General features: G+C 33.7%; 5 protein-coding genes across 14 annotated transcripts in view; 2 read left to right on the top strand and 3 right to left on the bottom strand.

The window, feature by feature from the left end:
• Positions 1-46: 46 nt before the first annotated feature.
• LOC111612851 (collagen and calcium-binding EGF domain-containing protein 1-like) lies at positions 47-1397 on the top strand. The gene is made up of 7 exons (XM_023354117.1): positions 47-107; positions 197-331; positions 397-522; positions 597-712; positions 784-993; positions 1070-1105; positions 1183-1397. The coding sequence occupies exons 1-7, from the start codon at positions 92-94 to the stop codon at positions 1255-1257; spliced, it is 714 nt and encodes a 237-aa protein (XP_023209885.1). The 5' UTR covers positions 47-91; the 3' UTR covers positions 1258-1397.
• A 6-nt stretch (positions 1398-1403) lies between these two features.
• On the bottom strand, positions 1404-3548 carry LOC111612850 (sorbitol dehydrogenase-like). The gene is made up of 9 exons (XM_023354116.1): positions 3387-3548; positions 3284-3317; positions 3054-3218; positions 2830-2989; positions 2644-2762; positions 2506-2571; positions 2250-2422; positions 2068-2189; positions 1404-1997 (listed from the first exon to the last, which is right to left on the bottom strand). Exons 1-9 carry the CDS (start codon positions 3444-3446, stop codon positions 1838-1840), a joined length of 1059 nt encoding a protein of 352 aa, XP_023209884.1. The 5' UTR covers positions 3447-3548; the 3' UTR covers positions 1404-1837.
• A 927-nt stretch (positions 3549-4475) lies between these two features.
• On the bottom strand, positions 4476-6378 carry LOC111612846 (sorbitol dehydrogenase-like). Its single transcript, XM_023354114.1, has 9 exons — positions 6219-6378; positions 6078-6111; positions 5853-6017; positions 5621-5780; positions 5403-5521; positions 5255-5320; positions 5015-5190; positions 4832-4953; positions 4476-4741 (listed from the first exon to the last, which is right to left on the bottom strand). Exons 1-9 carry the CDS (start codon positions 6270-6272, stop codon positions 4582-4584), a joined length of 1056 nt encoding a protein of 351 aa, XP_023209882.1. The 5' UTR covers positions 6273-6378; the 3' UTR covers positions 4476-4581.
• An 831-nt stretch (positions 6379-7209) lies between these two features.
• Positions 7210-27325, top strand: part of LOC111612845 (5-exo-hydroxycamphor dehydrogenase-like) — a 70014-nt gene continuing 49898 nt past the window's right edge. The window contains exons 1-9 of one of the 6 annotated variants that reach the window (XR_002754686.1): positions 7210-7564; positions 9407-9554; positions 9662-9865; positions 9934-10066; positions 10126-10323; positions 10384-10841; positions 10906-10999; positions 11069-11425; positions 11765-12153. Coding sequence is in view for 1 of the 6 variants with exons in the window: in XM_023354113.1 (XP_023209881.1) it covers positions 7365-7564; positions 9407-9554; positions 9662-9865; positions 9934-10066; positions 10126-10323; positions 10384-10580 (1080 nt within the window). In the remaining 5 variants the exon portion in view is untranslated. The other 5 variants (XR_002754684.1, XR_002754685.1, XR_002754687.1 and 2 more) reach the window with 5 other exon arrangements.
• Positions 12381-26704, bottom strand: LOC111612844 (ADAMTS-like protein 1). Of its 5 annotated transcripts, XM_023354112.1 has the most exons (18): positions 26638-26704; positions 21144-21284; positions 20368-20598; positions 18764-18908; positions 18066-18195; positions 17755-17956; positions 17501-17684; positions 17333-17435; positions 17135-17265; positions 16905-17066; positions 16703-16832; positions 16419-16629; positions 15810-16338; positions 14972-15621; positions 14752-14904; positions 14464-14646; positions 14047-14194; positions 12381-13942 (listed from the first exon to the last, which is right to left on the bottom strand). In XM_023354112.1, exons 2-18 carry the CDS (start codon positions 21147-21149, stop codon positions 13833-13835), a joined length of 3408 nt encoding a protein of 1135 aa, XP_023209880.1. In that variant the 5' UTR covers positions 21150-21284; positions 26638-26704; the 3' UTR covers positions 12381-13832. The 5 variants fall into 5 exon arrangements, with proteins under 5 accessions (XP_023209880.1, XP_023209877.1, XP_023209878.1 ...); XM_023354109.1 differs by lacking the exon at positions 26638-26704 and having other exon boundaries at positions 14043-14194; positions 14454-14646; XM_023354110.1 differs by lacking the exon at positions 26638-26704 and having other exon boundaries at positions 14454-14646.

The following is a 27325-nucleotide window of genomic DNA, read 5'->3' as shown; positions in this document are numbered from 1 at the left end:
TTTTTATCTGTAAAGAAAAATTAAACTTGATTTCTTTTTCTTTTTTCCTTGTAGAAAACATTGTTGTAAAGGTTACACTTATATAGCTGGTATGTGTATACCGGAAGGTGAGTTTTTATGATAGTATTTTTAATTGAATTTTATTATTCTGTTGGGATTTTTTTCTTATAATTACTTTTTTTTAAATCGAAAACAGATAAAGATCCGTGTGATCTCAATCTGTGTGAACAGCGCTGTTCCCTATATTTTGGTAGGGTAATATGTACTTGTTACCACGGTTACCGTTTCGATCCCGAACGACACAGGGCACAAATTGAACCTTACTGTTTAGGTAAGTCAAACTAGAATTATCTCTTCCATAAAAAGACTTTTTAAAAATTTAATTCTGTCATCAAGATGTTGATGAATGTGATATTGATAATGGAGGCTGTCAACACCTGTGTAATAACCTACCAGGCAGTTATAGCTGTTCTTGCCAAGACGGTTACACGCTGAGGAACGATAATCTAACATGCGAACGGGGTAAATTCAATTTAATATATAACAGCGATATTTAAAAAAAATCATTGTATAATACATTCATAATTATACTGTAGATTCTGCAATGTATGTTGAAGGATTTAGACCGAAAATTAAGGAAGAAAAACGATGTACACCCGAATGTACTCAGTTTAACAGATTAGAAAATCGAGTTAGTGAACTTGAGGAAAAGGTTAGATCGATTCTAAAGCGATTTCAGATCTAGTTAATCATTTAAATTAGTTACTAACATTCTGTTAACAGATACAATCGATAGCAACTGCTATACAGTTGTACAGCTTTGCTTCGGGTCCTCCAGGTCCCGTTGGTCCTCCGGGTATGCCGGGACCGAGAGGATTCCCGGGACCGCAAGGACCTCCAGGCAATTCTTACAACGATCACGACGACAGAGAAGCTTATACTTTCGTTAAAGTTCCAAGCGGTGAATATTGCAGATGTAAAAGAGGTCCTGTGGTAAGATCTTACATCGTCTTTATTAAAATTCCTATCACAAACCATCAATACGTTCCGTAATCCTTTTGAAATTTAGGGGCAAACGGGGGCCGAAGGGAAAAGAGGACCGAAGGTAACTTTTCAAGCATATTTACTAATTTTTTAAAAGCAATTTCATTAAGAAATAATCTTTGCACTCAATCTAATTAGGGCAACGAAGGAGAAAAAGGTACTAAAGGCGACAAAGTGAGTACAGATTCTTCTTGCTCAAACACTTCCCGATAATGCTTTTAGTTCGACTAAGTTTTACATTATTTATCCGATTCAATGAAGCAGAAAAAATACTTTTAGTGAAGATTAATAGTTTCTTTCTACGTAGTTTACTCTAATTTAGGAAACGGGTCAAATAAAAATTCGCTAAACTTCCCCGATGTGTAACATTCTCCTTTTTTATTTATCTACAAAGGAAACAATATACTAAACATACGTAGTAATTAACTTTTTTACAGTTTATACGGAAACGCGATTGCATGATTTATATATATTTTCTCCAAAATCGGAAGAATAATTAAATTGAAATTTCTGGAACAACACCATCCAGCAAACTTCCGAGAAATCAATAAGAGAAAGGAGACCAAGTTTCGTAATATATACTTTCACTAGTCACGAATTTTATTAGGAATTCCCAACACTTTCGTGATTCACAATTTATGTTTAAAATGGCATCTATCTACTACATACAGATTTATATTTTTATTTAATTTTTCAGGGTGAACCTGGTTCTTTCGACTTTCTTCTTTTGAGCCTGGCAGAACTGCGTAACGATATAGAAGCGTTACAAAAGGCCATTTACGGATAAACCAGCTTAACTTTTCTGGCAATGGATCATAACTTTAACGGTTCCTGGCTTTTCTTCTTTCAATAACTTCAAAGCTTCTATCGCCTGTTCCAGTTTAAAACGATGAGTTATTAGAGGTTTAACATTAATTGCGCCGCTGGCTACCAAATCTATAGCTCTGGGATAGCTGGAAATATTTTTAAAAATTCAATAATTATCGTTAATATTAATTATAAGTGACGTAATTAACTGTATACCAGTTTGGAAAGCGATTGACACCAATCAGATCGATTTCCTTATACATGGTTTCTGCTATGGGAAGTTTAGCTTCTCCAGGACCTATACCGATTACTACTACGGCTCCTCTAGGTTTAGTTGCCTGAAATTACATATATTCATGCATATTTTGATTATTTATCGATCCTAAATCAATTCCTACCTTCATAGCAACTCTCAGCGTTGCTTCAAAGCCACAGCAATCTAAACTGACATCAGGAAAATCTCCCAATAATTCTCTTACTCGTTGAGCACAGATGTTGCTGTCAGGATCGGCCAAGAGAACGTGATCTGCTCCCAATTTCTTAGCAAAATCTAACCTATCCTGACGTATATCTATTAAAATGATAATTCGTTTCGATTAATCAAAACTGAGGATGCGGAGAATCGTGTCTAGAAATATATTTTTAGCTTTTTACCTGTTACACATATTTTTGTAGCGCCCATAGAGCGAGCTGTTAGCATAGTCAGTACGCCTATAGTACCTATATTTAAAGAGAAACTTTTATGTGAATCTCTGAGATAAATTAAACTTTTATTTTACCAATTATCCTTACCAGCTCCACAGATTAAAATTTTATCTCCTCCCGTCACTTTACCTCTTCTACATGCATGAACTGTTACAGATAAAGGCTCAATTAATGCACCTTCTTCGTAAGACATATTATCCGGTATTCTACGTAAATTGTCAATTAATTAATTAATTATTATTATTATTACTAATATAAAAACTTCATCCTCACTTGTGACAAAATACTGCTGGATGAGTCACATATCTGGCATATGTCCCGTGAACAGGAGGTAATCCTAAGCATTTTATGCTTGCACATAAGTGATAATTGCCCTCCAAACATCTGTTACAGTCCAAACAGGGATCGCTCGTATCAATAACCACTCTATCCCCTATAATAACGTATGGCGCCATCTAGTATCACTAATTAATAATTGTACTGTTAAAAACACTTACCTATTTTAAATTTTTTGACATTTTTTCCTACTTGAACTACGGTTCCACTCGATTCGTGCCCAATAACAGTCGGTGTTTCTACATTTATATTAGCTACTCTACCCCACGACCATAGATGTATGTCTGTGCAGCATACTCCAGTACAATGTATGCTGATTAATACTTCTGTTAAATAAAATTAAATACATGTATCCTTCTTAAATAATTTTATATTTTTAATAATCACTTACCATTATCTTTTGGTACTGGTACTGGACGGTTTTCCTATGTGAAATGTATAAATAATATAAGAAATATTACTTAAAAATGTAGATATTGAAGTATTTACATTACCAATTTTAATTCTTTTGTTGGGTAAAGAACCAAAGACAAATTGTCTGCTGCAGAAGACATTTTTGCATCTACTAACTAGACAGACTATAAGTAGATATGTTACAACATATTTCACAGCAAAGCAAGGACAGATATAGCATCGGTTTCATGATAAGATTAATTAGTTTCTTGATATTATATAAGTGTTTTTTAATTGTGTTTATTCTTTTAAGTATATTTCTCTGTTTTGTGATAAGATTACATTCTTGATATTATATAAGATTTTTTAAAATTACATTTATTCTATTAAAATAATTTAAGAAAAATATATGTAAAATCTAAGTTAAATGTTAAATTATTAAGATAAAAAAGAACATTTAAGTCTGTTAAAGTCTCTGAAGGGTTCAGAGCTATCATTGCTGTTACTAAAGTGCAGTTTTTATCAAAAATAATATTATTGCCAAGCCATTTTTAAATATACTTTTACTTAATCCCACTACTCTCCGGTTATAATTTTATCATTATCCTGCTTCTAAAACAGTTATATTTGCCATAAATTAATGGTTTAATAAATGTTATTTTATGTGTAATTTATGTTCTAAAATAGTTTATGATCTTTCTCGTCTTATTCGCTTCATGAAGAGATGCTTTGTTTATGAAAGTGCATGTGTCAATCAGTATGCAGATCTTTAATTAAGTTTATTTTATAGAAGAATAAGCAATAACTCTATTGTCTTAGTGAAATTTAGAGATTGGAAGCATGAATTAGGGCTTAAAGACTTGAAAAACATTGATAGAATCTCAGATTACTTCAGAAAGACGTAGAAGTGAGAAGAAGGTTAAAATATGTTTGGCTCTCTGCCAAACAACAGAGGAAAAAAATTCTCTCTCTCTCTTAAAATAAGATGAAATTCTGTAAAAGTTCAAACTTTATATCTTTTATTCATATAAATAAGTTTGTATGCATGTATTACATATGTTTTTGGAAATAATTAAAAACTATAAATATGCAAAACAATTTTATTAACAATTCATTAGTCTATAAAAAATTTAACAAGATTAAAATTTGTATGCAAAATTTTAATCAAAATATTTAGTAACAAATTCCTTTCCAACTTTTATATAATAATAAAATTCTTTCTTTCCCCAATTTGTTAAAAATTTATATTTTTTTTCACAATATATCCTTAAAAAAATACTGTTATATGTATAAGTTTTATTCTTTTTGACACTGTATAACAACTTTAATGGCCCCACTAGCAGAATTTCTTGCAGTTTCAAAGGCTTTCAAACTCTCTTCCAATTTAAATCGGTGGGTTACTAACGGTTTCAAGTTGACAGCTCCAGTTGCGACTAACTGGAGTGCAGTGGGATAACTGTGGATAAATGGTTAAATTATTAAATAGTTTTCTTTTTAATTGTATTATTGTCTTATAACTATTTCAAATTTTATTGAATTAACTCACCAATTAGCGTAACGGAATATTCCTCTAATATCGATCTCTCTAATTGCTGCATTTACAAGAGGAACAGTTACTTTATCAGGTCCCATCCCAACTAACAGAATAATACCGCCAGATTTTGTAGCCTATAAAAATGGATATCTGTAAATGTGTTATGTAATGTGTATAATTTGACAATTTACTTACATAGATAGAGGTCGATATTGCTAGTTCCACTCCACAACAGTCTATCGATATATCCGGTTCTGCATTCATTGTAGTTTTTACTTTTTCTGCTAAAGTAATTCCGTCTTTTGTATCAGATAATACTGTATAGGTAGCGCCTAACTCCTTTGCAAATTTTAATCTACTATCAACAACATCTGAAAACAAACAATTTTCACATTCTCTAATATTCTTTAAAAATTTACTTATATATCTGCTTACCAACAATGCAAGTCTCAGAAGCACCCATTGCTTTTGCAGTCAGAAGATTTAGAAGTCCAATGGGACCTGATATAAAAATTCAAATTTAGTACATTTCTACAACACAGAATGGATTGTAAAACATTTTACAGCATCACAAACTACAGGCCTGCTCCAAAAATAAGTACTCTTTTCCCAATGCTAACATTAGCCCTCCTGCATGCTTGAACAGCCACAGAGAGAGGTTCTAAAAGTGCTCCTTCTTCTAAGCTCACATGATCAGGCAGTCTGAAATTCAAATCAAATATTAACACAAGCAAATTTATTGACACTTTCTGACTCGTCTCCATAATCCATTCCGGCAATCAATATTGATTTTTCTCTTACTCGAAACAGAAATCCGCAGCGTGAACGTAGTACCGAGTGAGGGTGCCATCGATGGGCGGTGTCGCACAGAACACGACATCGCGGCACAAATTATACCGTCCGGTCTTGCAGAATTCACAATGACGACAGGGAACTCCAGGTTCGATAGCCACCCTATCGCCTAAATACAAGATTCTCACATATTGTAATCTGCAATACAAAAATATGTTTATGTTATACATGCCTTACTAACCTAATTTCAAATGTGTCACTCCTTCTCCAACTTTAACTACAGTTCCACTGCTCTCATGGCCCAGAATCATGGGGGAATTGACTATGAAGTCTCCAATTTTACCATTTTGCCAATAGTGAACATCAGAACCACAGATTCCAACAGAATGTATGGCAATTTGAACCTCTAAAAGATATCCCATAAATAATAATCCACTTAAGATATTAAATATTACCAAATACTCACCATTTTTACCAGGGTTTTTTATTTTGGTGTTTTCCTAAGTGGAAAAAGACAGCAAAATTCATTACATGACATGACATTATCATCATTAAGGACATAAATACCTTCTATAACATGGATTAGTGTGGAAAATATAGAACTTACCAGTCTTAAGTCACCTTTTTTATGAAGAACTAAACTTAAATTATCGACAGACATGATTAGGAAAAGGAAGACGAGGAATAAGGAAGATAAACACGCGGAATCAACACCGTCCACCCAACAAATGGAAGGAGTTAATGGTGTCACGTGGTCGACCTTGACATGGTGCGGCCACGAACACCTTTTTTTTTTTTTCTAAGCATTTTATGCTTGCACATAAGTGATAATTGCCCTCCAAACATCTGTTACAGTCCAAACAGGGATCGCTCGTATCAATAACCACACTATCCCCTATAATAACTTTCTGCTAGTAGAAATTAAATACAACGATACAAAACGAATCGTAAAAATGATCTACATCGTTACTAAATTGATTTTGCTTAATTCTAATAAATANAAAATACACTCACAGATGGCGGGACTAATTTTTTTTATTTTATTTTATCGGCTACTTATTTATTGCATTAATATCAATTACGATTAAGATATATCTTAATTAATCACGCAGTTTTCTATATTTTTCATTTATTTTAAGCATTATCATAAATATAATTAAAACTAAATTTAAAAAATACAGACGTTTACTTTTATGCCGTTTTAATTCAATTTAATATTAATTTAATTGAATTAAAATTATTAAAATCTACAAAATTAATAATGCTATATTTATGTAAAGAAGAGGTAATTAATTATTACTTTAAAAATATATTTTAAAAAATATGTTTTTTTGTGCTCACTAGATGGAAGCACTACTGTTAACGCGTCTTAATATAATTTTTAAAGATTAAATAAAGCGAGAAATTGTATAAGCTGATAAAATTATAAATTAAAAGAAACCATTTAATTAATTTTACAGATAAAATTCGAAGTTAAAAAAAGTAATATTAATATTTTTTTTAATAAAGAAAAAGCATTTTACTCGATAGATGGCAGCAAAATAAATTTTGTTTTTTACCATACACTTTATGAATAAATATATTATTGATCGTAAAATAAATAACGAAAATGCATTATAAATGAATAATTTATCAAATTTAATAAGAAATTTCGACAAAAATAAACACGTAATCGCTGACGTTGCTCTAAACCGATCACAAACGAAAAGACGAAGGCAGTTATCCATCTATCGGAGGGAAATGTAAACAAAGAATGGCCGAAAAATCCAGAGAAGGGCATAGGATAGTATTCATGGGCTCAAACAAACAGCCCAATTACATCATAGATACGTTCGATGTTCCTACGGCATCCGAACTTAAAGAAGGGCAAATATTGGTTAAAATCCTTCTGGCTACCATATGCCCCAACGACCTGTTAACTATAATAGGTAAAGGGGAGGACACTACACCATGGTAAGTTAATGGTAACAAATTCCTTTCCAACTTTTATATAATAATAAAATTCTTTCTTTCCCCAATTTGTTAAAAATTTATATTTTTTTCACAATATATCCTTAAAAAATACTGTTATATGTATAAGTTTTATTCTTTTTGACANCACCATGGTAAGTTAATGCATTTTTTTTTTTTTTTTATCAGATAAAATACCGCTGATCTTTTTATTTTTATTTTCATTTATGCCTTATGACAATTTATCAGTTCCTGTGATTGTTTAACCTGATAAAGCGGCGATTTTAAGTGTTTTGTAATAATAAAAATGGAAATATCCGGTGAAGAAAAATTGTAATAACAAAGAATTGAGAATCAGCAACAGGCTTTCTATTATTAATCTATGTTATATCTGTTACATAAATTTTTTTAAAGTGTTCCTCTTGTTAATGAAATGACCGTTTGTCTACTTTACTCCTCCCCATTTTCTCGGATTTCTTTACAAGTTTTTTAATCTTCAAGGACGAGGAATCATTAATTTTAAGCGTCTAAATTTGTATTTGTTTTCCCTTTTTCTCGTACGGCGTAACAATTTCTGGAGTCGATTATATTTGTTTATGTTGTTATTGTTGTTATTATTATTTTTTGGTTCAATTCTGACGTCATGAATCGCTCCGAAAATAATTTAGGTTGTGACGTCAGTTGCGTTAGCGATTACGATCGAGAAAAATTGGGGTTAGAATTGTATTTAAATTAATTTAAATATTAAGATTTTTGAATCTTATTAAATTCTCTTATTATTATTATTAGTTTTTACTAATTTACTTTTTAATTGGTCGAAAATTTAGCCAGGAATTTTAATCGCTGGGGTCACGTGACTCACCGTTGAGGTCATTTAGAAGATATTTTAACGACTATCGAGGAAAATGACTCAAAAATAAACAATTTTTGAACCATTTTATTAATCAAAACCGATAAATTTTCTTTAATTTAAAAAAAAATTCACATGATTTGTTTCTTTATTTATTAATCACGTGCTTATAATTAATAGACAAAGTTTTCCTTTAAATTTGAAATTTAAATATATTAATAATGATTTATTAAAATGACATTGTTTAAAAATATGACTCATAATATATTTATAGAAACATATACTGTATTTTTAAAATTCGAACTAGAATGACGTATTACATACGTAAAAGGCTGATAATTTTTTTTTAAATTTTAATGCTATTTTAATTTATTTATTTACGAGGAAATTGATTAAAATTAATTTAAACGAAGAAGAGAGAAGGAAAACGATAAATGCCGGCGATCACGTGATTCTTGTCGTCGTCTGCTTTTCAACGCGCGTGCAGACGACATATACAGTCATGTGATGGAAGATTTTATCTTATTTTTTAATTATTAAAATATATTTTTACTTTAAATTATTTCATAATTTATACTTTTAAACTCTTCGAATTTGATAATCGAGTCGATCACATGATTATCCTCTTAAGTTAACAGTAGATATTATCCCGGATACAATAACAACTCGTGTATGTTAGATAAATATTTATTTTCCGTTTCTAAGCATTAAAAAAAATATATATATATATATTTTTATTGCTACACACGTCACAACGGCGATAAATTGTGTACAAGTGATAACAACGGGCCAACGATGCATTGCAGCTGTTATGTCGTCACAATACCCATCTGTGTGACATTTAAAAAACTACAGTGATAATGCTTTCTAATGTATGAAAAGCTTTGAAAAGAGTGACGTCACGACCTTGTCTTTTTATGTAAATGAGCCGAGATGTAGTGTTAAAAGCGTGACGTATGAATTTGTGACGTACTAATTGATGTCATTTTTTCCAGTCTCTTAGGTCACGAGGGTGTAGCTCAGGTCATCTGCAGCAAACGTGATGCTGCCGAGTGTAAATTATCACCCGGAGATAGAGTGGTGTTTACTGCAACCGAATTTTGCCCGAAGTGCAAGATGACATCGTGCCATCATTACGCGAAGGTGTACTTCTAGTTAGTGAAGCTTTTTGATGTTCCTATTGCTCATGTTCGCACTCACTTGGGTGTACTCGAGAGATTATAATCGCAGAATTTTATTTTTTATTCTAGTATGGTAAAGCTCCCATCAACCGCTGTGGTTCCAATGGTACTTTCTCTACTCATTTGATACTCGAAGGTGATAGAGATGTGATCAGGATATCGCCTACGTTACCCGACCGCTTGGTCGCGTCAGCTAATTGCGCGCTTGCAACCATTATAGGAGCCGTGCAACCAGTAATACCAGCTAAAAAGGATGCCGTTGCGGTTATACAGGTAAAAATAATCACGTGGTTAGTCGCTATACTTTGCAATGTGTTTTCATGAAGTTTCCCCCTTTGTAGGGAGCAGGATTGTTCGGTATATATTCTTGTGCAGCTCTTTACCGTGGCGGCTACAAAGTTTATTGCCTGGACGTGAAGGAAGAACGACTCAAACTGGTTCCTAAATTCGGCGGCATACCCATCCTAACAAAAGGTAACGTTGTATTTTTGCTCGTTTAAGGTATCAACAGTGAAAAATTTTATAAATTTCAGACAATCAAACGGGAGATTGGTACAAAGAAGATTCTGTAGATGTTGTTATCGAAGTCTGTGGTGATAAAGAAGTCTTCCAAACGGCTTTGAACCTCTTGAGACCAGGCGGCGTATACATCCTCATAGGTCTTTCAGGAAAAGAGGCAGAGTTATCTCTTCCAGTGGATATCTTAATCAAGAAGTGCCTTACAGTTAGAGGTAAGATGGATTTAAACTTAATTTCTGATAGATTTTGTGTAAAAACTGTTAACATTTTAGGATGCCAGGGCTATACATCATCCGATCTGCGACAGGCTATTGAGTTCCTGGAGCTGACTAGGGATCAGCATCCTTACGAGGAATTGTTAAGTGGTAACTTCAGCATACAAGATTTTCATTATGCCATATCTGCAGCCAAATCGCAACTCTTTCATCGCGTAGCTCTATCTCCTTCTATGTCGCGCCTTCGTTATTAACTCTATTTTTTCGTAACAAATAATAAATAAATCAGTGTTCTGCTATTTTTATTATCACGTCATCAGACAATAAAAATCCTCAACAATAGTTCACAGCAATGGTTCTTTCTCGATTTACTAAGATATACAATTGCGTGAAAATCAATTTTAAGTTAGTGAATTATCACATAGATTTCTCACTTAATGATTTAAATATCTTTACCTTTATTTTCGAATATGCCGAATACTACACAGGAATATCTCGAGTCATGTGGTTCTTAAGTACGTAGTCATTCTTTAAGAATTATCTTATCGAGTTTATCCTACATCTTTAATTATTGTTTAGTCTTTTATGTACTTCTCGTAATGAGTTTCATAATGGAATATACAGGAGAATTAACTTGCACTGCTGCAATGTGTGTGTATCCCGCTTTTATGTCGTGAGTTCTCTGTTTTTAAATATTTTTTGTCACTGTATTTTGAAATCCTAAAAATCTTGCCTCTCACAGACTTTACGCTGTCGAATATGAAGAAATCGAAGAACATTCTAGACTTCTAGTATTCTGGATAATTTTCGCAATTTTTGTTCTTCTAGAGCATGCAATACGGAATATTCTTAATAAATTAATATATTATTGGTGTCTTAAAGTAAGTCGCTATCACATTTATTATTATATCGGTATCGAGCTGTACTAAATGGTAACTTTTCTTGAAGTTTCTTCTCTTTTCATGGCTGTACTCTTCGTGGTTAAATTCATCCTCCAGATACTTATATTATAACATAATTCGTCCCTTTTATCGGAAATCTATAGGAAATCAGAAAAAGGTGGTTGACAGCAAGATCAAGGCATCCATTTTCGTACGAAGTAAGCAATTAATTTACATTGCATTCTGCATTAGTCGCGGATTCACGCCTGACCATAGGTGGTCGCATGGAGATTTTCGGCTTTCTTCACGTGCCTAAAACCTAAATAGGGGCCAGTTTTTCGTAGAAAGTCCTCCTGGAAGGCGCTCTCGTTAGCAGATAGCCCGTGTATTGCGTTGCCTTATCTCATAAATCTAATTCATTCTGTATTCTGCAAAGAGTGGTCCAAAAGTCAATTAAACCAGTTTTAAATAATAACTTACGTCTTGGTTACCTGACTTTTTGTCCACCCTGTATGTTTATGTATATATTTTAAAATAAATTAAATTATTTCATTAAGGATCTACCCAGATGAACTTATTCAAAACAAGGAAATCGTTTAAAATAACGATGAAAAATATTTCGCGCAATAAATCTGAAGCTACGACAGCTCCAAAATTTGTGGATGAAGATGAAAGTTACTAAAAAGTCTGAAGAAACTTTTTTCCCTACTTATAAATGCACTGAAGGTACGAATAATGGTTCCAATAAACAAAATTTTGATTTAAATTAAAAGTATGTCGATAAATTTCGTTTTAAAGTAAATTTTCAAGAGTATTTTGAATGAATAAATTTATATTTAGTGCTTTTTAACTTCATTTTTTAGTTAAGAGAACGTGTATTGTATCTATTTTTATTTAATTTAATAATTGTTACTACTAATGAAGTCATTTTATCGCTGGAAATTATAACATTTTCAAACAGTGGCGTTTACGAAAAAAATAATCGGATACTTCTATTACCAACCATCAGATGGCAGCACGAGCGCTAAAATCGCCGACACTAGACGGAGTCACTGTACATAACTTTTAACATCTGCCAGCCTATAATTTTATTGAGTGTTGCCAGTTCGATAATTCATTGAGTGAAATTCAATGTTGCCAATCGATAATCAATAAAGACACGCTTAAAATGGAACACGATTTGAAGAATTTATTCAGATATAGTCAAAGACAGAACATCCAACAACATTACAGTGAATTCTAATAAAACACAAATGATAAATACTACATACGTTACAATCGGAAATAATCGTGACACGTCAGTATAAAACCCATCCGCCCCGATATATGGTTAAAGGGCAGTTGGGGAGGGATGAAGACAAGAAAGACGAGAAACATCCTGAGAAAATGGCTCACCGACATCATCGTGCATCCGTTCCTCCCTGATTATTTTTATTATTTTCTTTTCTTTTATACTTATCGGTGCTGTATCATATATATATTTGTATACATATATATATTTTTTATTTTTATTTTATTTTATATTGCTGATAAGAGCGAACCTCAGTTCTTCCTTTTCCTGCTGCGAAGGAATGTTTGGGAAATACATAAGCTCTCGGAGCGTGGAATTATCCTTGATATGGTAGAAATCAGGATATTGAAATCAACCACCTATTTCTTATATATATATATACTTTATTTTGTTTAAAGATCAAACTAATAAACACTAATTATAGAGAAAGAGCGATAATTGTGATAAACCAGTGAAGCTTGAGTATTCGTTTTAACTTGATGCAAATTCTTTGGTCACACTTCTCCTTCTCTTGTATAGAGGTAGACTCCAAATTAAGTTCACAAAACTCATATATTTAAGCACCTTTATGTCTTGTTTAGATTATACTTTTTATTTTTTATTTTATTTTTATTGCTATCCGAATTAATTGGGCGGATCTTCAACCAAAGCCACAAAAATGATTATTATTTTGACAGTTCGGGTGATGTGCACTTTCATATTTTTTAATATTTTTTTTTTTTCTTATCTAAAGTGAAATATTTAAAGAGTTGAAATATTCTACTTTGAATTTTAAGCGTGTGAATATATATATATATATTTTTAAATATTTTGATTGTTATCATTCTCTCGTTTGCTTGGCAGACATATTGTTTTTATTTATTAATTATTATTATTATTATTTCGTTCTTTCAGGTGCATAAAGTCACTGGTACCTATCAGGTAAAACACAGGATAGAGTCAAATTTATATATATAACGGACACTCACACGGAGTCGAAGGATCTTTCGAGATGGTCCCTCGAAAGATTAAATCTTATTGATTTGTTCACGTTTAGTTACTTAACTTATCATGAGCAAACCCAATCAATTGTCTTTATATATATATATATATATATATCTTTACTCATCTAATTTTGTGATGTATGCTTGCATGCATACAGAGTTTTCAGGATGATGGAGATCTTTTTCTCTTTTCTCTTACAGTTATTATTTATTAATATAATTTTGCGTTAATTTTTGTTCACTTATACCTCACAATGTTGATGCATTGATTGGTGTCTGTTTGTTTTTGTTTGTTTGTTTCTTTGGTGTTCAACGCGATTATTTTTTTTATTTATTATTATCTTTAATATTTTAGCTGTCCCTACATGTAACACAACATTGGTGGCGATAATAGGAGAGACGACACATGTGCAGTGTTCTTGCCAGGCTACAATACTTGGAATGGTTTGTGCACTCGTCTCCTGTAAGAAAAGAAAAGAATAATACAGATGCGCTTACGTCTTGTATTATTTGGTGCAGTTTTTGCAGCGTTGTCAGCCGAATTTGGTTAAGAACACTTACTCACTCGGAGGACACTGTGGTCTCTTACAGAATCTCAGTACCGTCGGTCGCGGTTGGGCCCTGCATGCGTTGCCTGCTGGTCTTCTGGTCCCGTACCAAACACATTGGAGGATGCGTGTTTGGAAACCTTGGTTGCCACATGTGGCAGTACACTGCAAATGGATAAGAATTATATAAACAACTGCACAATGCCATGTAGTTTTAATCTATAAAACACATTTGTTAAGGGTACCGATATCCTGTTAGATATCGAAGGGAATGTGATGATTGTGAGTAGCGTGGCGGGTGTGACGCAATCACTAATTAATATTTATTATAATATAAATCGTGAAAGGGTTTAGCGTGCGTGTCAAAAGCATGCACATGCGCCGTGCCATGCAAGATTCCATCACATGGGGGGTTTGAAGTTACCTTCCCCTACCTCCGACCATTCTCCAACTATCCAGGATCCACGGCACTGGTCGTTGTTGCAATTTCGACGTCTCCTGGGTCTAGTTTTGTCATCGCAGTTTTGGTCATCCACATCAGTGCCATTTGCCAATCTACAGGTGACTTCACGTTTTTGATGAGCCAAATTCCAGGTGAAACAACTGCTCTCTGAACACTAGAGAAGATTCTTATTTTACACACACATCGCGTAGACATGCCACGCATCACCGACTAAATTCAACTGATCTAAAACCAGATGATAAAAAAACTGACATCTTACCTCCGACCAAGGCCCCGTTTCCCAATGAGGGCATTCTTGCATCCCACACTTTTGCATGGTGATAGGAGGTTGCAGGCCCCTATCTACACATAATCTGCTGTCTACAGATTTCGTCACGTTATTAAATCGCACGAGACACTGGCTGGCACGCATCTATACGGTCGAATGGATGTTAAATTTATTATAAACTTTTATTCAAAATATTTTCGGAAAATCTTACCTGAAAACCAGTAGATCCGCACGATTCCGAGCATTTGGACCAAGGTGTGACCATCCAATCGAACTCTAAACTTTCAGGAGAACCTTTACCCAAGACGACATGCTTAGTTTCCAACATGGAAGGATCGTCTAATTCGTCTGAGTTCGTGTCCACGACTCTGAATCCACTCAGCATGTGGTGGAAACTTTGAAAAGGCTGGTTGCTAGCCGCACCTGAAGTTACAGTTGATTGAATATCCATTTCTTCAGTGGTTTCGTAGTTCTCGTGGCTTCTATCTCTGTTGATTTCCTCACTCTGTTGATCTGATATCACGTCTCCTCCGTGATTATTTTCCCATGTATCGTGGATTTTCGGATCAGAAGTTTCGGAGGACATCAAAATGTTAGTATCTTGAGGCAAATTGTGTAAAGAATCGTTAGGAGGAAGGTTCTTAGGTTTGGTTGTTTTGGGCTTCTTAGGCCAATATTTTTGAGTGTTAGGTGACGTAGTAAACTCCTCTTTAGTTTGCTCAAAGTCTCTTACACTCGTCGATCTGCCTTGATTAACGAAGTGACTTTTGTTAGAATCTTCAAGTTCTTTATTACTTCTGTGAAATTCGTGGCTTTTATCATTTTCCTCGATGGTCCTGTCGGGTGGCATATCCGGTATAGCTTAACGGAAAAAAAGAAAATAAAAATTAAGTTTTATGGCTTTAGGTACAGGATGGCGAAAAGGCGAGTAAATTACGATTCCGAGTGCAGCAGACCATTAATTTACCAAACGCAAATTAGATTAAGCACGAGGATTCTTTATGGATTGCTGTAACTATCACGCGACACACGAAGGTCACGCAACTTACCTACTGAAAGAACGGGTCTTTCTACAGTTTTGTCTTCGTCTGATGTCTTGCTGTAAGGTTTAACTATGATTTTGATATCTGCTTTGGACATTCCAGCGATGCAGGAGTAGATCCCGCTATCCTGCATGGTGATCTTGCGAATCCTCAAAGCCCCCTTCCTGGAAATCTTGAACTTTTTGGACGACTGTAGCTTTTCGTTATCTTTATACCACATAATTAAAGTTTTGTTGATTTTTCTACTGGGGCATCTTATCTTTACGTTAGTTCCACCGAATATCAGGGCCTTCCCTCCTACTTTTAACGTCACTCGATTTTGTGGTTGCTTCTGCTCGTAAGTCTGTTGAGAGGTATATATAGCGGGTTTCGGGATCTTCTTTCCAGGACAGGGTTTAGTATTGCAGGTTTTAATAGTTTTAGGCTTCTTTTTAGGACAGCTAGAAGGTGGCAATTCGATCACTTGGCCAAAAGCTAATTCTCTCTGGCAGCGGATTTTTCTAGTTTTGAGTCCTTCTCCGCAGCTCTTGGAACACTAGAATGGAACGATAAATTCTAAAAATGTTTGATTTTCCAATTAATTGAGTAAAAATTTTTTGTATATTTGTGAATTACCTTACTCCATAGGCCCGCTTTCCATCTAACTGGGCATTCTAGAGTATTACATAACTGTTCAGATGGTGGCTCAGGTTGTGGGCAATTACTATTGGGAACGATGAAGATGTTTGCAGCACCTCTGGTTACTTCTTGTAGACACTGTACAACTCTCTTCTGCTTTCCACCACCGCATTGTTTAGAACAGGGAGTAAACTCCGATATATTCCACCTGTTTTAACAGAAATATTTCGTAAAATCCTTTCAAAACCATATTAAAATCTAAACATGATTAAAATTCATACCTCGGAGGGCATGCTAGGTCATTACAAGTTAGTGTTATCGAATCGGGTTTTTTTCTAATGTCACATTTGTAGTGGTCTACAATAGCTTGATCGTGGTCTCGTACGCAATGTATCACAGATTCCTTTGTCCCTAAATTGAGGAAAACATGCAAATTACGATACACCCTCTCGTCTGCATTCTTCCGTAATGTCACTAGCTTACCTCCCAAACAAGAGGCGCTACAAGGGCTAAATCCGGCGGATCTCCACGAATAAGTAACTTCAATGCCCACCTGGCCTCTAGGAATATCGTTTTCTTCTTGCTTATTCTGATCGAGAGCACAAGGGCGAGCGTAACAATTCTCTATTTCGGGTGGTCTCGGACCTGTTTAAAGGCAATTTTAGAGATAAATGTGCATTTTTTAGAATAAATTTTAAGATTTTTAAGCTCACCCGTGCATTCTTTATCAGGTAACGTGGCTATAGACTTGGAGAACTCTAAAAATATCTTACAGTTGACGGTTCGAGTTCGAACACCCTTGTCACAGGTCGCGCTGCAAGGACTCCAATCACCTGCCACATAACTGTAATAAGACCAGGACGTTAGCGAAATTTTTACAAGTTACGCACACAAAATGGTTATTGGCATACTTAGGTTCTATAGAAATTCGCGGAGAGGCTACAATCTTCTGAGACCGGGGCTGAGAATCAGAGAGTTGTGGTGGTGCATCTTCCTGAGATCCTTCAGCAATTTCTGTAAAAACAATACATTTGTAACGTCTGAACTGAAAAATATTGGCTTATTAAAGCACAACTTACCAGAATCATTATCATCTTCATCATCATCATCATTATCACCTTCATTCAAGCAAGCAATCCCCGTAGCACAAGATTGTTTAGTAGGAGGCATAGAGGTTTTGTCGCAACCTTCAGTTCGGTATCCGCGAGCATCGTGACAAAACACTGCTCTGGTCTGGTGTCCTAATCCGCACGAGACCGAACACTAAAACGACAAAAATTAACTTAAAATAAGGAAAAAAACCGAAATTAAACTTCTAAAAAACTGTACCTACCCCAGACCAAGGCCCATTAAACCATCGAGGACAAGTATGAACGTTGCACGACCTCTGCGTGATGGGTTTGTGATGAGGACAATGATGATTTGATATCTTGATTCGTGTCCCGTTAGGACCACCCTGAGCGCAATAAACTTGCCTAGTTTGTTTTCCACCCCCGCAACTCGAAGAACAAACGCTCCAACTCTCGATAATCCAACTACAAAATATCATATTTTAAACCATCCTCCTCCATCGATTTTCGCGAAAGAGCATCGAAAATTAACAAATTAAACACTCTTTTTATATAATAAAGCAATTACACTTACGATGCGGGACACTTTTGAGAATTACATTCCCTAATTAAGGGTCTAGGGCGCTTAGATATGTCACATAACCTCTCGTCCATCTCCTTACCGGACTCCTTATTCAGACACACAGGACGTGACATCTGATAACCTGTAAAGAAAGTTAAATATATCTCATACAATTTGCTTGAATTTTCCAAGAAAACCCCCCAAAAATCCAATTTCTGTATGACATCTGCTAACAATAGACTCTGAAATTATGCGGATCAATATATTAAAGATATAATAATTCTCTCTCTACTCTTGCATAATTTATCTTACTTTGAATGATTATAATATCGTGTGACTAGAGAATTCTACTAAACAGACAGATTACTGTTGATCAAAATATTACTCGGCCATTCATTAACATAATCGATAACCTATCCTAGGGGTGAAGTTATGGAGAAAGGGGGAGAGGATATTTTTATAGATGCTCATCAAGACAATGCTATTGTATTGTAGTGAATTAGAAGACAGCAGTTGATGTCAGTAAGGCATTTATCCAACTAATAAGACTTATCGACTGTCACACTACTCTTATTGTCTACCCTTTGATTGAAACTAGTATTCGTTAATTAATATTCTTCTCCCGGATGTTGCAATTGATCCGCATCATTTATATGCTGTCTCCTCTCTGGTCTATGCTGAGTGATGGTGTTATAACATGTGATACATACCACCGCCGCAGGTAACGGAACAGGGAGAGAATTGAGCTTCTATCCATTGATAAGCTGGTTTCCTACAACTTGTTCCATCACCTCCGCATACTCCGCACTCGTCTACTCTTTTCGTAGAACCCAGCTGCAGATCGCATCCTACACTCTGTAAAAATGCAAAAACGGGTTGTTAAATCGGGGTTCCTCGTTATAAAAACTCTATTTTTCTTTAGAAAATTTGCATTTTAAATGTTTTATCTCGTGTTTTTCTTTAAGTTTTTTTTTCTTTTTTTAATCTTTCCTTCTTCCTCTCTGGCTCTAAAACTTTTCTAACAGATTTATGATTTTTAGAGATGAAGTTTTTTCCAAGGATAAATTCTATTTTGAATTTAGTCCCGTTCTTCGAAAATTCTTATGAATTTGATGAATTTTAACGAAAATAGGGAACTTTTAAGGTAAAAAAATTGAGTGAATAGAGAAGCAGAGGAATTTGTGAGATAGGGAAAGATAAGGGGAGAAGTTTCCATATTTTTCCAGATAGGAATGTTTCTAAATTCTAAAGAAAAACAGGAAATTTTTAAAGGGAGAAAAATTGAATGAATAAAAAATTAGGAGAATTTTTATGTAAGAAAGTAATGATGAAAGAAACATCCCTATATTTCCAGATAGAGAAATTCTGACTTTTATTTTAAAGCAAGTATTTATTGGCTTTTGATAAGAAAATAAGGATTAAAAATTATAAACATTCCCTAAAATTTCTAATAACTCTGTTTAATTTCATATAAAAATTTTTAAAAAATTCGCTGCATATTTCATAATAGGAAACCTAAATCAGAAAAAATTTACATTAATTAACCTCTTGAAAAAACAAAACGTAATTCTTAATAATATCCAGTATTATCTGATTAATTTCAAAAATTAAAAATAAAAATTTTAAATTTCCATTCGGAATTCCAATTTTATTCCTTATTTTAAATATTTCTAGAGTTACGATTATTTATTTATTTTTTCCTTAATTTTTAAATGTAAAGAAACTTTTAAATTAGAATAATTTACTTTTTTGAGCTTTAAAAGAAATTATCAAGTTAATAAAAATCGATAAAATGTAAGGAAAACTTTTATCCCTTCAAGTCAGAAAATAGTAGAAATATCTTTAAAATTAGGGAATATATTAGGGATAAATTATTTAATTCTGTAAAGAAAAAAAAATGGTAAATTAGTTAATTCTACAAAAAAGATGAGGATAAACTGTTTAATTCTCGAAAACTTATCTTCTTTACAGAATTATTACATCGTCATCATCATAACTTATAGAATTACAGAATCATTCATCATCTTTACAGAATTAAACAGTTTATCCTCGTCATCCTTGTAGAATAAAATAATTTATCCCTAGCATCTTTACAGAATTCATCCCCATCTTCTTTCTACAACTAAATAATTTATCATCATCTTTTTACAGAATTGAAGATATTATCCTCTCTCCTTTATAGAATTAAGCAGTTTTATCTTCATTTTCAGAATTAAATTCGAAAGTATTTTTTTAATTGATACACAATAGAAACATCGTTCAAAATATACGTAATTTCGAGTAATTTTTATTTTAAAATGTTGTTAAAACTTACCATACAAACTCCCGACACGCACATATCTAGGGAACCATCTCGACATCTTGTGCCATCTATAACTTTTGATGCCAATGTGATAACAAAATTATAACTCTCAGCTTGACAGGTGAGGCTACAAGGTTTTTCAGAGTCATAATATGGTTTCCAATTGTACAGCTTTTTACGATATGGTATATTGTTGTATGCAGAACACTGCGTTGCTCGAAAGTCGTCCCCCTTCTTACAAGGCTGAAAAAAATTGAATTAAACAAACTTTAAATATCATTAATGGATGCTTTAATTCTCTTGACCTTGTCTGACCTAAATCTTTTTATATTATTCAATTTACTTACGTTCGTTTTTAATCTACATAAGCTAATCTTTAATCTGTGTCAGTCAAAATTAATCACAAGATTAAAGGAGATAAGGAAATTGAGGTAACATCCCCACCCACTATCGGTTTCCCTGATTAAGTTTTGGAACCAATCTTGTAATTCTGATGGAGGAACCGATTAATTATCTACACTAGGAAACGTTTCCTTCTATAAAATTAAGATAAATTCCTTAGAATGTATATATAAAAATTTTATTCCAAGTTTCAAGATGGAGAACGTGATTCTTGAGCTGTTTTCTTGTATGCAATTCTTTTAACTCTTTAACCATTCAACCGTTTATATTAATCGCGTGTTTAACTAACGAGACGATTCGATTTTTTAAATAAAAAAAAACCCTTTGTAGTCGTTTCCACTCGAAGGAATCTCAACAGATTAATTCTCTCCCCTTACACAACTCACCTGCATATTGCAGATGCGGTATCTAACTGATTCTCCCTGGCATCCTCCTTTACTTGTGCAATTTTTAATCTGTACACTAACTCCACCGTCACAGGTCCTAGAGCATGTTGTCCATTCTCCGTTGTCGCTCCTCTTATCCACCTTAAAAATTGAAAAAGAACAGATAGAGCAACAACATAAGATCTTTCTATAAGCAAACACTAGGTTCACTAGTGTATAAATTTTGTTAGAAGTTACTCTAAATTGCCGAATTTCTAACCGAGGGAAGAGAGAAGTTGTGTTTGCTCGAAGGCGTTGCTTGATCTTTAGTGTCTGGTTTCACAGACTTTTCGGGGACTGGATTAAGAGGAGAAGGTTACTGAACCTTACAAGCAATGAGCAAACTCCTTTCAGGGATTTCTTTTGTTTTACTTTGTTCTTTCTTACTTACACATTTTATTCTCTCTCTCTCTGACGTCTTTGTCTGCAGATTTTTGGACGCATTAATGATGTGAAACGATAAAAAATAAAACAAATAAAATAAGAATTCTCTTCAATGACTGTGACCTCCCCGAGTGGAAGACATACTTAATATAAAGAACGTCTTCCTCATTTTTGAAACAAAGAAATGCACTTGAACACGTTACATCAATCTCTCGACTACTAACATTGATAAATATATTAAACTTTTAAAATATCTCAAATTTATTTTTTTAAATTAAATATATGCGGGCCATCCTCTCCTCCTTCTCCTATAAATTATTTTCGAATATTGTAAAAATTTTATACGATATCGAATAAAACCGACCGCCTCTAATTATCGTTTAAGTAAACGTGCTACTAATTTAAATTATAGAAAGGGTGGCCCAAAAATTAGTTAACCGCTTTTGTAGTCTACGTTTCGAATACAATTGCGAGTATAAACAATGTATTTTGCTGTTACAAAATTGATGAAAATATTAAAAAAAAATAAATCATTAACTGTTCGGATAAGATAGACAATTTGGTTTTTAAATGAATGTTTGACTTTTGGGCCATCCGTGTGTTACTATTTTAAACCAGTTTCATTTATATATCGAACATGACAAGCGTTAATGATGTGTTACTTGTTAATTTGGAGGTAATTTTATGAATACTCTCTTCGAAAATGTTATAAGGCCTGTTTAGTTCCATATTTTATAGAATATTTTACTAAAATTTAAATCAATTTTCAAAAATATAACTTAATATCTTAATTTTTATGTAAAATTCAGTATTATTCTTACAAATTATCTTGAAGAAGTTTTAAATACTTTTAATATATGCAGGATGCCCCATAAGTGTGAAACCGTATGAGTTACGTTCATTTTTATTTATTCTTTTACATTTAAAACATGGCGCCGAGTAAGAAGAAACGAATTCAAGTTATTTTGATGGTGGGACCCGCAATCACATGAAGCACCGAAGAGTCACTGGATGCATCCAAATTTGTCACCAATTAAGTTCATTTGTCTGGATGCAGCATGTTAAACTATTCAGTGCTTCACGCTGATTGTGGGTACCCAGCATCAAAATAAATTACCTTACTCAGGTAAGGAGTAAGATAATTCATTCCTCCTTACTCCTTACTCAACTCTGCCTGTAAAAGAATAAACAAAGATCAGCCTATGGTTCCAGACTTATGTGACACCCTACCTCCTTTGAGATGGGAATCTTAAGATCATCATCATGCTCTATACGTATATGTGTATATAGACAATTTGCTGATGATTTTATGATTCTCATTCTCAAAAAATATTCACGACTACTTTAAAATTTTATAAAATATTAATTTAAATCTGCCGCCATTAATTTATCAAAGGCTGTAATTTGGAAAATGTTTACACAGTACTTTAGTTTTTTTATTTTATTTCTGGAGGGGAAGTACATCTTGTTCTTATAACCGGTTCTCCTTAAAGGCCCCCATATATATCCCTCCACCCATTAACCATTTTAGGAAATCTTAGTGTATGCAGTGAGGGAAGAAAGGGATTTTAAACTGTGGCAAAATATATAATTGATTTATAAATTTAATAATATTTCTATACATGATATAAAATATTTTACATCTAAAATAATCTAATTAGATATCAAAAATTCTATTAAGCAAGAAGTCATCTATTCGTATTATGGCATACGTCCTGTAATTTCCTAGTCAGTTAGCAAACAACACGTTCTCCCTCCTCTCATGCATGTCTATGGTGATAATCTTTGACTTTGAACTATGTTCCTAGGTCATATTTGACCGTTACAACATTGTCTGTCACGTTTTCTGCCATCCCAAATGTCACAGATGCAGGAAACTCCATCACTACTGAGATAAGAGTGTCCACTCTCTAGTCGATTAGCATATTAGAGATTTCAATGATATATTGCAAACCATTCTAAGAGACAAGCTCGTAAATATCGTCCGAGTAAAGCATCCCCAATGCTTGCATTTCTAACGCAGATTCTGACTAAGGATGTGCAGAATTTTTTGATTTTTCTTCCTTAATTTTAAAAGCTATAAATAATCTAATTAATTTTTAAATACTGAAGTTTAATTGGCAATTATAACTTTATATTGTTCAAATCATTAAGTTTAACATCTCCCTTCTCTCTTTGCTCTTGATCTTCCTTTCGTAACAGTTTCTGTTAGTAAATTATTTAAAATTTTATAATTTCACAATAAAATTTAAAAGGACTTTTATCAGAAGAGATACTAAATTTAATTTATTTTAAATAATCATTATTAAAATTCCCATACAAATCTACCATAGACGTAACGTTGATTAAATCTAAATTGATTAGGGAAAAAATAAAATTTGCATTATTTATTTAAGTTTCCTGCAATTGGAGCTTAGTTTCATTAATGTAATTTATTTTTAAACATTTAAATTCTGTGCTAATACGGTTGAAATCATTTTATAGACGTTACGAAAAGATGAAAGGTTGAACGCAATGTAGAGCAAGTAAATTATTTTAAATGGATAATTTCCTGTCAAAATGTTAAACTACAATTCTGCGAAACTAGTAATTTTCTCTCAATAATCCTGGGAAATATCCGATTGAGACACATGGCGTGTTGGCATTTTAACCAAAATAGACTTAAAAAATGACCCCTTGATCGAATAGAGTAGGGGGGAAAGTATCTAGAGGAGAATGAAAAACGATCATCCAACCAAACACCGGAGTTTGTCGTCGCTTTTTTTTCGCTCGAGTGCGTGAGTGATTGTCTATATTCGTGAGTAGAAAATACCAGAGTATAATGCTCTCCCCCCTTAAAACAAAATAATCCCCAAGTTGACGAACAGTAGTGGGGCATTAAACCAAAACTTACAGTCACGACATTAGGGTTTGATAGTCACGCCATCCAAGCACTTCCACATTAATCTGTTCTTAATGGCTTACACACCTGATCAAATTTTCATGTGGGGGGATCTAGTCGGATCACGTGACGAAAGAGACCACCCTTATTGGTCATGTCGGTAGCCATCTTTCTTAAATGAAGCACGCATTGGTATTACAAGATGGAATAAGAGAGTGATGCTTGTTTTCTAGAGCCCGGTTAGATACTTTTCACGTCGTCATAGTGACATGAATGATAAATATGCTTCATGTAGTACACACAACATAGCGGGTCACTGACTTTCTATGTTTTTACACTAAACATGGACCGAGGTTTCTTTCTTTTTTTATTTTATTCGGGTTTTTTCCGACTCTCTCTGGTAGGGGAACGAACAGGATTTTATCAATAATGCTCGAATTTTCGTAGATACGAATGAAAAAATCTACTGTAAAGATTTATATCAAGATAAATTGATATAAAATTTACCTTATTAATTACGAGTATATAACTACATGCGTGTTTAAAACTGAAAACGGTTCCGAGAAACGAAATAATGCAATTGAAAACTTCCGATCTCCGACAGGTGCCTTTCCTATTTTATTACTTTACTTCCTGTCCACTTGCCAAACCCTATTATCTGATTTAAACACCGAGCCATTAATCTAACTCTAAACGTTGATACCATTCAGTATTACACACAGCATGGAGAAGAATAGAAAAAGGCAGAGAGAAACGGGGAAAAGAGGATGGAGGGAGGAGGAAAAAAGTTTTTTTTAAATGTTTCATTAATTAATTAATTAATTTTTCTAAAAAATATTTTATAAAATAAATGTTAAAGAGGGTCGTAAATCGATAAGGAAAGCTCAGCATATGGATCGTAGAAGGACAATTTTCAGCACAATCAACAACAATTAAATGAGTGCCTGGTAATAAAGCGTTCGTCTCCCCTGTAAATCAAACTTTCCAACACGACGCACAATGCTATGCGGGGAAGCCGACAGTTAGAGAAATGTATTCAGCAGACAGAAAAGAGAAGGGTGATCTCTGCGTATGCGTCTCAGATTTAATTGGAGAAATGCCTATATACAGATGACTTGCAAGCCATTTGTAAAAGGCGCCGTCTAGTCTGGAATATCTTTCTTTTTCTTTCATTTCCTCACTACATCCTCCTCCGTTGTCATGGTAACTGTTATCCGGACGAGATTTTATGGTGTTAGGAAAAACGGAGAACAAACCACTTTTCATTTTCTTTAGCCGAAATTAAATAATATTAAATGCGCCTCTACCGATATCATTTACCATCGTTCATTACGAGTTTTTTTTTTTTTTGGTCTTTTTAATGAGCATCACTTACTCGTCCGTGTGGGGAGGACATTTTAGAAAAGTTTGCGTAGATCCTCGCGCTCGAATTTTTCGCGGGAGTTAAGTCGCGACCCCTCCCCCGCACGAGACGGTTAATTTAGACGACTTGTTGACATAATTTCGATCCATGACAAATTTAGTACTTTAGAGAAAACAAGAAAGTGGGAGCCGTAAAGCGTAGTTTGGTGCCTAAACCATCCTAAGTGCTTCTCCACATTTTTACGATCAAACCGTGTAGGGTTTGGTAAATCCATAGACTAAAAAGTAATTCTTTTTACGAGATAAAATTCCGTCTCGCCTGCTGACAAAATTTGGGATAAGTATTGCAGTAAAAGTTTTCAGTCGCGTTTGATCGCATTCAATATCCTAGTTTTCTGATCATAAACTTGACCGCATGTCCAAAAAAATGATCCAATTTTGGATTATTCCTTTAAACAAAAATCCAATTTTTTTAAGATTCGCAAGAAAAAAGAATTCGAGCAAATGTAAAGGAAGGACAATTAAAGTAATGCCTTTCATAACACTATATCTGATGATGACTCTGGCTAGTGTTTACAGGACGAAAAACCATTATCTCATTCAACTTAAGGCTATTTGTATTCTATGCTTACAATAGAAGAGGCACGCGGGTCAACAATTTGTGGATGACGTGAGAGCCTTTCTATCGGATCGTTCGAGTTGACTTCCTGCTTTTTGCAGGAGATAAGAAGCAGAAACAGCTTCCGAGGTGAAGAAAGATGAAAACAGTAAAGAGAAAAATCTTTATATATAAAAGTTTGTAAAAGAGGTTTAACACAAGCATCTTACCGTGCTCGTCTCTAGTTCGTCCTCCACATTAAGAGCAGATAGTTGTTTAGTAGAAATCAGAAGGAGAAAACACTGCAAGAAAATAAAAAAAAATATAACATGTTTGTTAATTAAAAAATCACTTTATTTTTAAAAAAGCACGTATTTCTATCATAGAAAAGGGTAAAAAGATCTAAAAGGCTCGAGATATTTATAGAAAAGCGGAAATAGAAAGATGTTTACTACACTAAAAACTAGGTCGACTTTACAAATCGTTTCTAATCCACTGCAAATCTTTAGAAAAAATTAAGTTTTTTAAGATTGTTTGTAGGAAGAGTGAAGCCAGAGCAATACAGAAAGCTAAGAGAATATCATTAAAAGGTATAAATGATCCTAAATCAAATTAAGAAGCAAAAATATCCGAGTTGTGTATCATGAACCATTCAATTAATAGTGACAAGTATAATTCCCTCTAAGAGACTACTACTAGCTGGCCAAACGCCCAATTTCTGTCTGACCCGTGGCATTTTCGCCATACGACACCACTTAAAAAACAAAAAATAAGGGAAAAAAGGCATTTAAAGCTCTGGTTAGATATCTGATGAATGTTTATTGTTTTCTCTCAAACAAAGGAAGTGGAGTTTTTCATTATTTTTATATCTTTTGTCACCGGATGTGAATTTAGAAACTAGAATATGTATATTTTTCT

The sequence above is a fragment of the Centruroides sculpturatus genome, unplaced genomic scaffold (genome assembly GCF_000671375.1).
Source record: "Centruroides sculpturatus isolate CEXI.00-Female unplaced genomic scaffold, Cexi_2.0 scaffold1880, whole genome shotgun sequence".
In the NCBI taxonomy this organism is placed as follows: Eukaryota; Metazoa; Arthropoda; class Arachnida; order Scorpiones; family Buthidae; genus Centruroides; species Centruroides sculpturatus.
The sequence above is the reverse complement of the archived record's forward strand: the minus strand, read 5'-3'. Positions and strand labels throughout refer to the sequence as shown.